Source organism: Monomorium pharaonis, chromosome 4 (genome assembly GCF_013373865.1).
Source record: "Monomorium pharaonis isolate MP-MQ-018 chromosome 4, ASM1337386v2, whole genome shotgun sequence".
Lineage (NCBI taxonomy): Eukaryota > Metazoa > Arthropoda > Insecta > Hymenoptera > Formicidae > Monomorium > Monomorium pharaonis.
The window spans coordinates 14,922,637-14,939,755 of record NC_050470.1 but is presented as its reverse complement, the minus strand read 5'-3'; the positions used below and the strand labels follow the sequence as shown (position 1 = coordinate 14,939,755).

General features: G+C 38.6%; 1 protein-coding gene across 2 annotated transcripts in view; it reads right to left on the bottom strand.

The window, feature by feature from the left end:
- The window catches only part of LOC105836803 (osmotic avoidance abnormal protein 3), a 170,780-nt gene that overhangs the window by 84,283 nt on the left and 69,378 nt on the right, over positions 1 to 17,119 (bottom strand). For both annotated transcript variants that reach the window (XM_036285329.1, XM_036285330.1), the window contains one exon: positions 7,866 to 8,342. In XM_036285329.1, coding sequence (XP_036141222.1) covers positions 7,866 to 8,342 — 477 coding nt within the window. The remainder of the gene's footprint in view (positions 1 to 7,865; positions 8,343 to 17,119) is intronic.

The following is a 17,119-nucleotide window of genomic DNA, read 5'->3' as shown; positions in this document are numbered from 1 at the left end:
CCAAGAAGTAATCATTAAACAAGACAAGGTCATCAGAGATGGCATCATGCAGCCACGATTCAGATACCGAAATTATGTGATAGAGAGAAATAGAGAAAAGGTGATTACGAGAAATGACGAATGAGAGGAGAGCGGGCAAAGCGTTGAAAGAAGCGGAGGATTCTTGTGGTAGAGATGAGAACGACGGACGGGAGGACGAAACGGAGAGCAAGAGAGGCTCAAGAAGGGACAAAGAGGTGGAGAATGAGCAGTTCCGGAACAGGAGGACGTACAAGAAGATAGAAGAGAAGCAGCTGAAAGCGAAGAAGTCGGATAAGGAGAGGGAGGAAAATGGGAAGATGATACGAAGAAAGGAAAGAGGTAAGAAAGAAGAAGAGGAAGAGGTGCACTATCTGGTGACGGGTGGAGGGGGATAACCGGGAGGAGAGGGAAGATTACGTGAGGGGAATTATGGAGAGTGAGTTAGGGAGGAAGGTAGCGTTAAGGGGGGTAAAGGAAAGAAGGGGAGAGGGTAGGAGATGGGTTAGCATAACGGAATTTGACGAACTAGAGTACAGGAACGAAGTATTAGCAAGTGGGATGTAAATAAGATTGAGATGGGGCGTTGGAGTGGACGAGGACTTATCCATGGAGGAGAGAAAAAAGAGATAGATAGATAGATAGATAAAGCTTTTATTAACAATCTAGGGTAAACCCTCTAAGATTGTATCTTGATAGAGTACAGTGTATAGAGTGCAGAGACACTGGTAGAGCGGTTACATATTAAACGTACAGGTAAAAACCGGGGACAGAAGAACGAGGTAATGCAAAAGCCCATGCATGCAGTGTGCGTGCATAGGGTGAGGATAAGATTGTAGCGCATTTTATGAACGAGGAAAAGAGCGGCCAGCAAGACGCAGAGAACGAAAGTGTAGCACAAGCGCAGTACATAAACGTGAAGAAAACATACGCAAAAAATACGCAAGGATAAACAATGAGACAGCAAGAATGGCGCGAAAAAAAATATCACACAAAACATTACACGCAATACATAAGTATGAAGGAGAGATTCACAAAGGTAATGATTATATAGTAATTATGACGCAGAGAAAAAATAACACACAGAATACGCAGTATAGTAAGGTATAAAAAATTTTATAGCGAGAAAAGTACGAATGGCGTAGGATTTACAGATCTATAGATCGCCGGGGGGCGCAAAAATGCGGCTTCGGACACGGAGCCCAGGAGGCCAGCTACTCGTCGCGACGCAGATGGCAGAGGAAGGCACGTCAAAATGCGGGCAGTGATTCCGATGACTTAATGTGCATTGGGATGGAGTTCCATAAAGAGGAAGCAGCACAGAGGAAAGAAGATTGGTAGATGGCAGTTCTGCAGGTAGGAATCGCAAGATCGAGAGGTAACGCACGTGAGGCGGCGCGAGGTCTGGCGCCAGGTCGGAAATCACAGGCGAGGTAGGCAGGGACACCGGAGCGGAGTATGGAGAAGAGGAGGCATCCGACGAGATAAGTCCTCCTGCCATTAGCGGACAGCCATTCCAGGGAATTATAGTAGCCGGAGACGTGCTTATTCTTCCGCAGATTATAGATAAAGCGCACGCATTCATAAGGCGCCTGAGTTTAAGTTTTTGCTGATCAGTCAGGTCAGTGAAGACTGCAGAGCAGTAATTGAAAAAGGAAAAGATCAGCGAGGAGACGAGCACGCAGCGCGGTCGAGAGACATCCTTGATGGAGTTTCAGTCTTCACAGGGTACCGTTGACCTTACCAGCAGTGGCGTTTACTTGCTCGCTCCAACTAAGCGCGCCCGACAGAAGGACGTCGAGGTTCGTCGCTTGGTCGACGAGCTCAATCGGCGTACCATTCAGCTCTAGCGAGATGGTGGTGTTTGCACGGATAGAATTTACAAAGCGAGCGCTTCCAAGAAGAAGTGCCTTCGTTTTCTGTGCGTTGAGAGTAAGGCCGTTGGTGGTGATCCAGCGCTCAATGGCAGCGATATGGTTCTCGCTAATCCTTCCCACGGCAGAATCGAGGTCCCGTGGGGGGAAGTGGAGATAAATCTGAAGGTCGTCAGCATATAAGAGGTGCTTGCTATGTACAATGAAAGAGCGGAGGTCGTCAATGAAGATGGAGAATAGAAGCGGACTCAGAACCGAGCTCTGAGGTACGCCCAAGGACCCGGGCGACCATGACGAGTAGCCGTTAGAACCTCTTACACGCTGAGACCTACCAGAAAGGTACGATTCAAACCACCGCAACGCGGCGCCCGACAGTCCGTGGTGCGAGATCTTGCGCACGAAAAGATCATGCTGTACCGTGTCGAACGCTTTGGAAAAATCGAATAGGATGAGGAGCGTGACTATCCTCCTATCAGCGGCCAGCCTAACATCGTCGAGGAGCCTGATGAGCGCCGTCTGGGTGCTGCTACCGCGACGGAATCCGGTCTGGTAGGGATCAAGGGAGCCATGGAGATGGAGATGGGCGGATAACTGATCGTATACTACATGCTCAAGTATTTTAGAAAGGAAGCAAAGTAAGGAAATGGGTCGGAAATCGGCGGTGGACGAAGGATGTTTGGTTTTGGGGAGAAGGATGATATGGGATCGTTTCCAAAAGGAAGGGAAGCAGAAGAAGTCCAATGATAAATTAAGGAGATCCAGGATAATGGAAAAAGTAACGGGGAGACTATCAAGAAGAAGGCGGCGAGTTATATCATCCGGGCCGGTGGCGTTCGAACGACACCTCGCCAAAGCCTTATGCAGGTCGTCAGGAGTGATGTAGGAGAAGTAAAAGGAATTGGGGTCGGGCAAGGAGACACGAGGGAGGGGGAGGCTGGGAGAGGTACAAGGGATGGGCCGGGACGAACAATAGGAGGAAGGAGAGGAGAGGGGAACGGAAGTGTGAGTTGACGTGAAGAAAAGATTGAGATTGTCGGGTGAGAACTCAGAATAAGGGGTAGAGGATTTGTTCCTGACGATGCCCAAAGATCGTAGCTCGGACCAGAGGCGAGAGGGGCCGGATGAGGCCGCTATGTGACGCGCCAGGTAATTGTTTTTGGCTGTGATGAGACGGCTGACCGTGTTGCGGAGAGCAACAAAGGCTTCACGGCTCAAAGGAGAGGGACGGGAGAGGTAAGCGCGTCTAGCGACGTCCCTCGTGCGCATGAGAGCGCGTAGAGAAGAGTCAATCCAGAGGGCGGGTGGTTTTTTTGCCTTGAAAGAGCGGAGTGGAGCGTGAAGGTCGCGAGCCTCAAGAAAAAGTCCGGTGAACTGATCGACTCTGTCATCCAGGTTAGGTAGAAGGACGATGCTGGATCAGCTGAGCAGAGACAAGGAGTTTAGGAAAGACTCGGGATCGAAGCGTGAGTAGTCGCGGATATTCAGGAGGCGGGTGAAGAAGAGTGACCTGAGATCGTGGGCTGATAGGAAAGGAAGCGGTTGTTGAGAAAAGGAGCTCAGGAGAGCCCGGTCGCTAACAATGCAATGGTCGATGCGGGTACTGGAGAAGGCAATGTGGTGGGTGTTGGAAAAGGGAACGAGGAACAGGCAGTTACAGCTGCAAAACTTATTAAAGGCGTCAGCTTCGTAAGAAGCGCGATTCAGATCGACGTTAAAATCGCTGATGATAACGGCAGCGGAAAAAGAAGGGTGGCATCTCTTGAACTTCGCCTGAAAGACCGAGAGATAACCCAGCTTAGGCGGACGGTAGACAACGGCCAGAAGAAACGGAGCGCGACCCCCGTAGGATACGCTCAGCAGCAAGAACTCAGGCTGCGCACAGTAGAGGCCAGGGGACGCAGCCAGAATCCGAGTGGTACGCATGTAAACGCCAATCCCTCCCCACCCCTATCCTCCCTGTCCAATCTAGTTAGATGATACTCGTCGAGACGGATCATGTCGTCGGGCATATGGGGCTTCAACCAAGTTTCAGACATGGCTATAACGTCGTAAGATTCCCGAAGAAAAAAGAGGGAGAATTCGTCGAAGTGAAAGACAAGGGACTGGCAGTTCACGTGGCAGATACGTAGATGACCGCGACTAGTGGAGGGCAGACTGCAAGGTGAAGACCTTCCCCTGGATGGCTGCTTAGGGATGGCACCTAAAGCGCGGTCGCGCCCAGCTGAGACGCCAGCCGGTAGGGACGCAGCCGACGCAGGAAGCACAGCCGGCGACGGCGGACGCGAGATGCACGGACAAGAGTGAGAATAGTGGAGAGGGCGAGGAAGGAGAGGGCAAAGGGACGAAGAGTAGTATTTAACAATAGAGAGATTTGGGTGAAAGGACATAAGTGGAATTGGGATGAGGTGAAAAGAGAGTGGAGAGAGGAAGAAAGTGCGAGTGAAGAGGGAGGGGGGCAAAGGTAATAGGTTAGAGAGATGGCGAGAAAAACGATAGGGTTAAAAAGATATAGAAAAATCTAGAAGGAGGGAACGAGTAGTTGTGAGGTCCCACAATGGCCAGGGCGGTAGGATGAGAAGTAGAATATTTTGTAAGAGATGGTTGTATAATTAATTGTGACTATCGATGTATAATGTATATTTTGAGGAGACTGCAGACCCCGAGGGGGGACGCAGTAAATAAATATCTATTTATCTATCTATCTATCTATATAATTTAATTTAATAAGTTTGAAATATTAATTACAAAATATTATGAAGTAAAAATAAAAGAAAAAGAGAAAAGAAGTTGGAATAATTGTTACAAACATAATTTTATACAAATAAAAATTTTTATCAAGCAGAAGTAAAAAAAATATCATTATTTGTTGCATGGGTAAGGAAAACTGCTAAAATCTGACCAGTGTTAATAATCTAGAAACACATCTTTTTTAAAGAAATCTATATTTTTAAAGAAATCTAAATTTGTTTAATAAAGTTTTCCATTTATGGCACATATTCATTACAAAGATGATGTTAAAAAAAAAGTGTCATACAAAGCAATTTTCTACACCAAAAACAAGTTATTATGGTTATTTTGTCACAAAGATCGCATTTTATTTTAGAATTCTTTTTGAAACAAAAGTCTACTGGTGTTTCAAATTCTATCGATATAGCCTACAGGTATTCATCGTACACATTCTGTACGTATCCACTTTTAGGCCATGCATATTTAAATACATTTTGAAATCCTGACAACGAGAATTGATGGTGTGTTAATGAATGTAATTTCAAGATATTTTTTCTATTATAAAGATCTAACTAAATAATTTTGGTTTATTGTCTGAATGAATAATGATTTTCTCGCTCATCGATAGTTATTCTTCTTTACAAAAAGATAATAAGAAATAAGACGATTTGAAATATACATAAGCGAGAAAATCGTTATTCAGACAATAAACCAAAAATTATTCAGTTCGAATACAGAAAATAATGTTGTGCAGGCAATATAAATAAATACATTACAATATAAGTATCAGAAGTAATAAAAAAAACGCAAAAATTGCATTATTTTAAAGTTTAAATAGTAAAGATTTGCTTAATGCTACATTTATTTGTTGATCGCATAATGTATTTTATATTAAAACATCATTTATTAATAATAAACAGCAAAATTGAAAATTTGGAGATTATACGTAGATTTAGAAAAAAAAAATGATTGTGTTATTTGTAAAGAGCTCGACGAGTTATCCCAGATTTAAAAAAATTCATCGCTCTACGTAATTTATCGCTGAGATATCCTAAGTTTTATCAATTTGAAGATGCAAATTCAATCTGGCGCACGTGCACCGGCAGCGGGCCGCGTCGAGTATCGCTTTCCTCACTTCATCGCCATACGCCGTTTTGCTCGTACGTTGCATCTTTATAATATTGAATAAACTGTTAAAGATATTCATTTGATTCAATTCTCATTAAGCTGCATTATCCTTCGTCTTTTAGTGGATATTGAACATTCATTGAAATCACTAATAGGTCGCCTCTCATACTTTCTTTGCAGAAAATCCAAAGTAAATTTACCATCTATTCAAGTTTGATTGGTTTTCTTGAATTGATCTTTTTGGTAAAAACTTTTTTTTAATTTTTTGTAAAAGATTGCAATAAAATAAGACAGTCGTGATTCGAATATTTCTATTTGCGTTGAATCAAGTCTTGTACTAATATTATTTCCTTCGTCAATTTTATTCAACAAAATCGTTGCGTCTTTAGTATTTGTCTCAAATAAAATGTCACAAAATAATTTATTCGGAATTATTATACTCTCCATTTTCTGTCTTATTAAATATTATACTTAATATATTTGGACCAATATAAAGCGAGTTCTACAAGAGATATAACAAAGATATAAAATAAATCATAGCATTAACAATAAAAATATAACAATACAGGGATATGAAAAGCAAAAACAAGAGAAAGATATAAATTAAAATAAAATATTGAGAACTTACATGTCCAAAGTCAATGAATAAAATTATAAATCAAATAAAATTAAAAAATAATGAGATGGTAAACAATAATGTTAAAGAAAGTATAAAATCATCATACGTCTATCATATGATGAGTCTGCGAATCGACTGAGGATAAATAACAAAACAATCCCTAAGATATATACGGAGAGTAAACATTAAGCAATTTTTATTATTCTATTACAAGTTAAAAATACAAGTTAACTTAACTTGAAAACTAATGTACAAATCAAAACAGAAAATTAGAATACAAAAAACATAAAAATCGATTAAAGATTGTTAAATAAGTATTAATTCAAAAACAAAAATATTTATAAAAATGTAAAAAATTAAATTTGCAAAAAAAAACCCCATGAAATGTAAACTCGAAGCCTCCTCGTGGCACATTTTGGATATACTTTTCATCAAGTGTAGCTAATTCGAATCATACTAAGTTACAAGTATAATTTATTATACTTTTTATTTTGATTACATAAAATCATGAGGTCATGCAGTCATTGCTGTAATGTGAATTTGTATTGTTTTGATGTCACTGAGCTCATAAGTGAGGTTTTGCAGGTAAAAGTTACCGTTTTATGTATTGTCATTATTGCGTCATGGTATTTTGTATTTTTCAATGAGAATATGGGGTTGCGTGCCTTGAGGGATGAAATTTATTGAAAATCGGCTCAGACAGTTTTCTTTGGCATCTTTCCACGAGTAATTTGAAAAAAAAATTTGTTCTATTTGGTTATATATTGGGGTCTCTAGGCTATTTTGAACGAAAAAAGTTAATTCTTGCCCATTATGCGCCGTAACCGCCGCGATCGACCGCCGCGACCAACCCGAGCGCCGCGCCCGCCGCGATCGATCGCTATTGCCAATCCGAGCACCGCTCGACCGGCGCACGCCGTGTGCACCGCCGCAACCACTCCGAGCGCCGCATTATCTATGAAAGCTCCGGGCGCGCCGCGACGCATGTCGCCAAACCACTACCATTTGCGAACCTCACATAACAATCTTTTGTAATGTATTAGCATAGGGAACTGTATGATATTAGCGTATGATCTATCTATTTGCAATAAACTATTATTGTTGTGTATATATCTAGCTATCTCGTCACTCAAGCTGTCCGCTGCCCGAACCCTAAATCCCGCGGCTATCCGTAGCCAATTACATTTAAAATTCACGGTTACAAGTTGTACCCATTGACACATTTTATTACAAAAATAAGCATAGTAATATATTTCAATTTCAACGAAACTAACCAAAAGCTATTCTCTAATGTGCAAATTAATAATGTGCGGAGTTTTTTATCAAAGCTGCGTTCCGATATTTACACTGCCAGTACTGAAAATCTATAGTTTACGTCACATATACTGTAAATTTTTAGTACTGACAGTAAATACTGAAACGCAGCCCAAGTTGCAGTATAAATTAAAAAAAACTAAAAATTCAAAGAAAATTATATAAAGAAGTAAGTTTGTTTGTACCTATAAGGAACATGTCTTCCATTTCCTGCAGCTAACGCACTAATGACATTTCCCAATGCCGACAAGCTCAGATTAATACTAGCAGCTTCTTTCAAACGGTCTCCCGTAGCTCCAGTTCTAGTTTGTCTTTCGGATCCAGCTAGATCGACTAAATGCAATCGACCTCTTCTGATAGCATTGCCACGTTTATCATCGTCATTGATGGCGATTGCTTCGAGTGATAGAGTTAAAACAGCATGACTTCTCGAACTAGCAGCGTTCATTTTCGTCGCGGCAGCAGCTCTTCTTTGATCACCCTGTTGAACTAGTGCTGCGCATTCGCTCGCGTCTTTGACAGTGATTTCACGCAGTCCACCTGCGACGTAAGTACCTTTAATCGGGTCTTCCTTCAGTGTCATGGTTTCTCCAGTATTATCTTGTAACAAATCTCGTAATCGTTCGTTATAAATCTCAAGATAGCTCAGCAACGCTAAATATCTGTTAATATAAAAAACAAAATAATAAGCGTCTAAAGAAAAATATATATGTGGAAAAAACAAATTAGATCTGATCAGTTCAAATTATATTTCGATAGATTAAATTATATTTACTCAAATATGACTTAATATATTACATCTTATGTCTATGTATAGATGTAATCATGTATTAAGAGACACGGTAGTGGCTCGCGCCAAATGAATACGCAATGCGAGCCTGACCGTGCTCTTTACGCGAGTACGCCACTTGTGAGCACCCAAGATTATCGAATCTCAAAAACGACTAAACCGATCGTATTCTAACTAGGCTCAATCGAAAGCTTAGGGTTGATTTATATTCAAAAAGTGCTTTTATTTTTTCTTTACATGCCTTATGAGTGGCGGTATCGCGACGCAAAGTCAAAAACGTCAAAATTTCATTTAAGATACGTCGTCGTCGTCATTATCATTATCGTCGTCAATCTTGTAGATATCTCTGCGGGTGCCAGCATGAGAGACGAAATTCCATCTCGTGTATCTGCTACCGTATGGCGTTCGCATCGTCACTATAGCACCGTGTATGAGTCACGTGAGTCACCAGTAACTCGCTCGCGCCACGCGTCAGTTTGCGTGTGATGTGCGATGTGAGATTATGTTGAAATTATATTATGAATGACAGTTTTGTGAAGTAGTGTTATACCGTTTGATGTATCTTTCATCAATAATTTTAATTTTAATTTTTTTATACAAGAAGTCCAAGTTGTGATAAATTTCGGGAGACATGATAGTAGTTCGCTGTAAGTGACGCGCAGTGTGAGATTATGATTAATTTGCTGTAAGTGACGCACAGCGTGAGATTACAAGACAATTTCGTGAATTGTGCTTTATTATTATTGATAATTGTGTCAATGGTAAAACCTCGAGGAAGAAGGGAAGAGACAGAGATAGAAAGAAAGAGAGAGAGAGAGAGAGAGAGAACGAAGAAAACGGACAGCAGAAAAAACCGGGGATAGTCATATATGAGGTACTCAAGCTTTACACAATTTTATATGCTTTGCATAATGTAAAAAAATTAATAGTTCTAATACTGATTGTTTTGAATTATGTTTATTAATATAAGTGTAGTAATGTAACAAAGAAAAAGAAGTCTTACATAATCATGAGATCAAAAGACACGATAGTGACTTGTGCCAAGTTATGACTATTCATATAAATTTTTTATTGATTGTTCTCAGATTGTCATATTATAGATGTATAGATGTACTAAACAATTAACTGAGCTACGTTACTCTGTGATTCAACTTTACACTGGTGTCGATGAGATAGAGAAGATGCTGTGATATAGAATTGTGTATCAGTTAAATGTTGCTGTAACTGTCAAGTAATTCTATTATATATATTTATTATAGATGTTGCGACGAGCTTTCCTTCGGGAACTGCCAGGCCCGAAGGGGCTGCGCCCAATTAATCGGTAACGACTATTAGTATTACTGGTAACGCTTTCTCAACGATATCGGTAACTCGCAAAACCAATATCTACGAAATACTACATATTTTGGGCGCCAAGCACGGATTCCGCGTCACACAATAATTCACGATAATTCTGTAACAAAGGAAAAGCGTTACGAATGCAGGTAGTTCTTAACTCGAGGCGATAGAGGGGCGTAGTTCTTAAATAAATAGTATGTGGAGATTTCGGAGCGGGGCAGGTCGCAAAATAAAATAAGCACACCAAAATTCAAATAGTTAATAATGACGAAGATATATATATATTGAATGATTAAAAAGTGAGGTAACAAACGGAAACAATATATGCGGGATACTATGACTTCGTAGATAATCACAAGAGTGATTTCATTTCCAAATTTTTATAGTCCAGACGACAATTATCCCAGAAAATGTGTAGACTACAGCATATCGTAACTGGCTGAAGGCCAATGGTTTTTTACATGAAATAGTTCCGATTATTCTTACTCACGAGAGCAATAGGCAATATGATACAATTAAATTTGACTGTCGGGCCAACGCAATTCGAGAAGGACGTTTTAATTAATCGGAGTTCGGGGCCGGTCGGTACGACGTCCCGTGCGGTACCAAAACTGTATTCACTAACACTAATATTCAAAAGTAAACGCAATAACAACAACGGTAACGGACTCCAGAATTATCGGTAACTCGAAATACAGTATTCTTCGTCCGAATCCGCACGAGCCGACCGCCTTACCCGAATCTTACTTAAATCCGTAGTGGCTGCCGAGTGATGGCCTTACAGAAATGATCGATGGTACGTCAGGGTTGATCTCGATGAAGCAGCTCTTTTTCGGCTCGTGGCTCACCGAACAGTGGCGAATCTCGGTCCCACGCTGGTCGGCTCGGGCGCGCAGGCGCGTGCGCACTTCGATTTCCGATACCTAGATCGGATTGCTCTGCGCGACTCCCAATCCTTGCAGCGCCGCTCTATTTTTCGAAATCTTTCCAGAACTAAAGGCTGTCGGTATCCTAGTGGCATAGGCGGAATTTCTCATGCCCTGCCACTTCAGCTGGTCCGGCTGGCCAGGCCGCGACCAAACCGATCTTTGTGGCGGGCGGGTGGTCGTTGCACGGTCGCCCTCCCGGTCTCGAGCCCGGTGGCGTGCCTTCGGCATCGTCCGCCCTGACACGTTCCTCGTTGCGGTATCGCTGCTTCCTGGCGGGGTCGGGATCCTTGCTGTTCATGCACGGCAGCGCATAGCGGAGTCCGACGCACGGCCGGGTGAAACTCCTTGCGGGATATCCTGTCCTTTGTTGGTAGGCCGAATTCCCTCGACGGTCGATCCCAGGGTTCACAAACTCCCATGTTAAAAATTTGTACAGTGTTTGCACCGCCATCTAAAATAGGATGCCCTCAAAATATGAACTAAGTATCGAATTATAACATTTTGATCGATAAAAACGAATGGGTTATGGTTGGTTATGGTTCTGAACTCAACTATGCAATTTATAAAATTAAAATTTATTTTATAAATTTTTTAAATATTATTTTTATTATTAGTAATAGAAGAGGTAATTGGTAATAAAAATAAAATTTGTAATATGTGTTGAATATGCATTTATCAATGCAATATAATGCATTAATAAATTAAAAATAAGACTTTTTATTTATTAATGCATTATATTGCATTGATAAATGCATATTCAACACGTATTACAATATTATATTTCAATTTGATTACATTTTAAAACCATTTTCATACGATAACAAAGTACGCACATAAAGTTCATTATTCTATGCCTATTTCACCTCATGTTATCTCGTTCAGTAACCTCTCCGATTCTCTCTGATCGTAACATTGTACATACAGAAATTTTCTTTAAGACCAAGCCTTCGTAATTGATTTATATGTGCTTAGGAAATATGATCTCGTCTTCTGGTTCCAATATAACGTATCATCATGATCAGGTATTTGAAATGTATGTGTCTAAAATTTAATAAGCATTGCTGGAATGACATATGAAACTAGCCATTACAAACTATTACTAATTTAATAATTTACTTATATTAGATGTTAACTTTGTTTCTGTAATTTTTTCTTGAAAAAAAAAAGCATTTATTTTAATAAGAAAATGATATTCTATATAAGAAAATGAATACAATAATTAAAATATTTTCCATAATTTTCTATTACTTTATACATCTTTGTGGCAAAAGTTTGAATTTGCAATGATAGAAGCTGTCTTTTAAAACATTTTTCAAACAAAAATAACAGAAACTAAATTGAACATCTAATACTGTGCACGATGAGTATAATTACTTAGTTTAGGCTCCTTACCTTTAAATTTCTCACTTAGAAATGAGGCTGTTAACATTCTACGATTGGCTAAGAAGCTGAAACAAAAAATTAATTCAAGAAAAGAATCGGTTCATCTACAAAAAGCACATATAGAATACATAATAAAGATATTAACTACTTATCTGGTATATATTTTCGATGCGTTTTTACACGGAATGAAAGATTCTGGCAAAAAAAGAATCACTCTGCTCCGTGAAAATAAATATCACTTATAAAACACGTAACTTATAAAACACGTGCAAATGGATGCTACGATCAGCTACGGTATATCTACTCGGCATTAACACGGCAGCTATATTGATTTTCTCATTTTAGTTCATATTTTGAGGGCACCCTATTTTAAATGGCGCTACAAACACTATACAAAATTTGCTCATAACAGTTTATGGACCCTGGTTGATCCACTTCAATCTTTAACAACACTCAAAGGAGCCCTCACTCGACGCCTAATACTTTAACTGAGAAAACTAAAAAAAAAGACAAAACGAAATGGCGGTAGCGCGAAATTCAAGATACTCGAGCAGCCTCCCCCTCAGCACGGCAGGACTCGAGCCCTTGTGACGAACGCGGCCAAACGTGCCACGTCACAATGTATTAAACATTTAATTGAAGTACGTTACTCTTTGATTCAACTTTACACTGGTGTCGATGATATATGAGATGCTGTGTGATATAAAACTTTAAATAAATATTTTTAATAATACTTTTTATTCTTTGCTTTATTAGTAACGTATATAATTGTTGGTACCTCGTGATAAAAGATGGTCTTTATCTTTACAACATTATTAGTATTTAACCGATGGACAACTCTACACCCAGCTCAACATTACACCTTATCTTTTTTAATCATCAACACTAATGTAAAATTAATTAAACAGGTAGTAACATAGCTCAGATTTTACAGTGGTGTTGATGAGATAGATGTTATACTTTACAGAGTAGTAATTATAACATATCTTAAGAAAAGCTTTAGTCTATTTTAAATGTGAGAATTAAACATTAGTTAGAATAAATAAAAAAATCAAATATTATATTTCAGATAAAATTAATATGACTTTTTATCATCTTTATAATATTTCAGAAACATTAAACTTAAAATATCTTGATAGTGACTATTGCTACGCAATAGATATTCTGACATATAGATATTTTTAAGATATTTCTGTAATATATTTTGCTGCGTTGAAATGTTTTTTTTTTGTTTATACATATATCACTTAGATTGAATTTGATATGATCAAAAGTATTATTTTAAATTTTGTAATTTTTTTCCTTAAAGAAAAACCATACACTTGGCGCGCTTTTTTTACCTTTGTTAAAAAGGTAATTTAGTTTGGTTTATTAAACAATGAGCGACGGTTAAAACCTTTTATACATTACTCAGGATTATGAACTTGACGACATATGTCAAGATCAAGGTCAATGGGGCTGGGTTCCCTATTCGGCATTTTTATCGAAAATCTATTAATTTATGCGTGTTTTATAAAAATTAATGCGGGGTTGTAGGGAGAGGGTTTCGCCCTCCTTTTGTATCCCGCCCACACGTTCTCTGCACCACATGGGTTTGCGACTTTAAGTAAAGCAGAGGTATTATGTATCGTATGTATAAAATTTTTTTTTATTAATAACTTTTTAACAATGACCACCAATTAAGTTATAAGTAAAAGTTATTTAGAATCATGTCCTTGACAACATATGTCAAGGTCATCGGGGCGGTGTTCTCTAAACTAAATAATTACCCAAATTTCTAATTCTCCACTAGCCTGATAGAATAGAAAAAACCCTTGAAGACAAACATTGGTTAAATGTATCATAAAAATTAAAAATTTTCCATAAATTGTTATTCATGAAATTTATGTCCGTCATTTTGAGAACTCCATTTTTACGTCGAACTTTCAACGTCATCAGCATATGTTAAATAATTGCAAAACATGTTTTATATTTTTGGTATACATAATATCTATAAAATGTCAATTTTCTTTGTGAAATTAAAATTTTTCATGACTTTGATACGCCATCAAGCCGCCATTTTGAATTACTAAACTTCGTGATATAAGTATAATGAATAGCACGAAATAATTTATTCAACTTTCTAAAGTAAAATTACTACAAAATTTCAATTCTATAATAATTATATTTTAATTCATCATTTATCGTGACTTTTATCCGTCATTTTGTAGCCGCCATTTTGAATTTTACATTTTTCAGATTATTTTTATAATCAGCAGCCCAAATAATCATTAAGTATGAAATTCTACCCAACTGATTTATAAGTTAAGTGAATGAATTAATTTCATATGCTGGAAATAGCATTTTTGCAATATAGTTTGTTGATTATAAAATAATAACAACATACTTTCTGCAATTTCAATTTAATATGACTTAGTTCGTCATCTCTAAAATCTAAAATTATGGTCTAGAAGTTTATTTACATTCAAGAGGCTTCTAGATTGAATTTATCGTGAAAAAAAGAATTTATCGTGAAAAACTCATCCAAGCTCTACAGACAGAGCAGCGCCGGCTGGTCATTCGGCTCGCACGGGCGTACCGCACCATCCCCTGGGAGGCGGCGTGCACGGTGTCAGGGATGCTACCGTGGATCATCTTGACGAGAGAATAAGCGGACCGCTTTGAATGGCGAGCGGCTCTCCGCCGGGGTAGCGTGCCCTCAACACCGAGGGCGGTTGAGATCTAGAACTTCCAGTCCCGACGACGCTCCTTGGACCTCTGGAGCGAGTGTCTCGCTCAGAGAGGCCTTCATTGGCGCACAGTACAATTGGACACGTTGAAATTGCCTACTGTGCTATTAGACACGGAACATTGCACACTGTTCAATTGCGCACAGTTCGTTTGGACACAGTTCGATTGGACACAGTTCGATTGGACACAGTTCGATTGGACACAGTTCGATGGGACACAGTTCGATTGGACACAGTTCGATTGGACACAGTTCGATTGCGCACCGTTCGATTGCGCACCGTTCAATTGCGCACCGTTTAATTGCACACCATTTAAGTCGCAAACCCATGTGGCGCAGTGAATGCTTTACACACACACACACACACACACACACACACACACACACACACACACACACACACACACACACACACACACGAGTTGGGGGTGCAAGGAGGGCCTTCGGCCCCCCTCCCGCACCCACCCCGTCCAAGTCGCTAACCTATGTACACATTGCAAACGCAGCCATAATGTATGAATATTTAATATGCGTTCGATTGGATCAAACTGTGTCCAATCAAACTGTGTCCAATCAAACTGTGTCCAATCGAACGGTGTCCAATCGAACTGTGTCCAATCGAACGGTGTCCAATCGAACTGTGTCCAATTGAACAGTGCGCAATGTTTCGTGTCTAATAGCACGGTGGGCAATTGCAACGTGTCCAATTGTACTGTGCGCCATTGAACCTCTCCCGTCATTATTAACGTGGCCAATCCACCCCGTGGTCAATCGGGATCGTGGTTAATATTGACGTGGCCAATATTGACGCGGTCAATATTTACGTGGCCAGTCGGTACCGTGGCCAATATTGACATCGGCAAACGGAACATTCCCCTATCTTTTCAAGTGCAAGACGATTATAGTTGCTACTCTATGTTTTAACTGTGAATGTTTTGTGTACGTGAATTAAAATTCTGATGTGTGGCATGAAATAATTTCAGTTGTTACGCATCAATTTCCGCGCTGACTCACATCACTTTTTATATTTACCATTTTTTATTATTATTACTATTATTATTAACTTGTTTTACAATAATTCTACAGTTCTTAATAGAGTATAGTGTTAACAAATTAATTAAAAAGAAAAGATTTAAAAATGAGGTTGCTGAGATGCTAATCTTCCGTATTAATTCCAGTTTCAAAGGAATGACCTTTTATTGTATTTTCCTATAGTTCTCAAAGAGTTTTATGGTTCCTGACTATTTCGACGCATTTTGCAAAGAGTTCAATTAATTAATTTAAGCTAATAATTTAAGCTAATCCTGCCGCACCGTTTACGAGACGTACGGTGTGCTGATAATCTCTATTACTTTTTTGACAGTTCTCGACAATGCTCGCATTGTTCCTACTATTTCGTTGCATTTAGCCGTTAAAATTGTCATTTTTATTTAAAAATGACAATTTTGATACATTTGAAAAATTAACCCTAAAGTACCACCATTTTATGCAGCGATAGATGCGGAATGAGTTGGAGTTTTATACTATTTTAATTAAAAAAAATGTTGAAAAAATTTTTCGTTTTGTGATTTTTTCGCATTTTTAAATTTTAAAAACCGTTAAAACTTTTTTGGACTTTATTTTACACAATTCTGATGATGGATCCTAAAAGAGTGTAAAATTTTACGTGAAAAATGATATTTTTCACATTTTTTTTTGACGCAAATAAAGTTACTGAAATTATGTTAAACATGCGTCCGCTTAAACGTTAATGGGTTAATTTTAATTTCATTCTAATTTATTATTGTTTAATTGTTTAATTATACAAAACGCGTATATAATTTTTTGCAGTTATAATAAAAAAGTCATTTTTTACAAAACTTTTGGTATGTTTTACATCTTACAGTACCAAATAATTTTTTTGGTATTAAATAATGTATTTAAAAAAATATAGACATTTTGTTGCAAAAATGACAGCTGTCAAAACAAACATTAGAAAAAATCTAATGAACGGATTTGAGTAAACCTTGGTTTATTTAAAAGTTAATTAGATTTTTCAAGGCCTCTTCTAGGATCAAAAAATTTTGAAAAAAAAGGGCATAGCGGAATAAGCAGGTGAAATCTGCCCCCGCACTAATCGAGCTTAAATTGATATCATTAGTTGGCACCCTTGAGATATAAAACATCCCCGAATATTAGTTACAAAATTGCATTTTTGGGGGAGTTATGGAGGGGGAAAGAAAAATAAAAAAAATTGTTTTTTTCGAAAATGGTTGGACCGATTTTAATGAA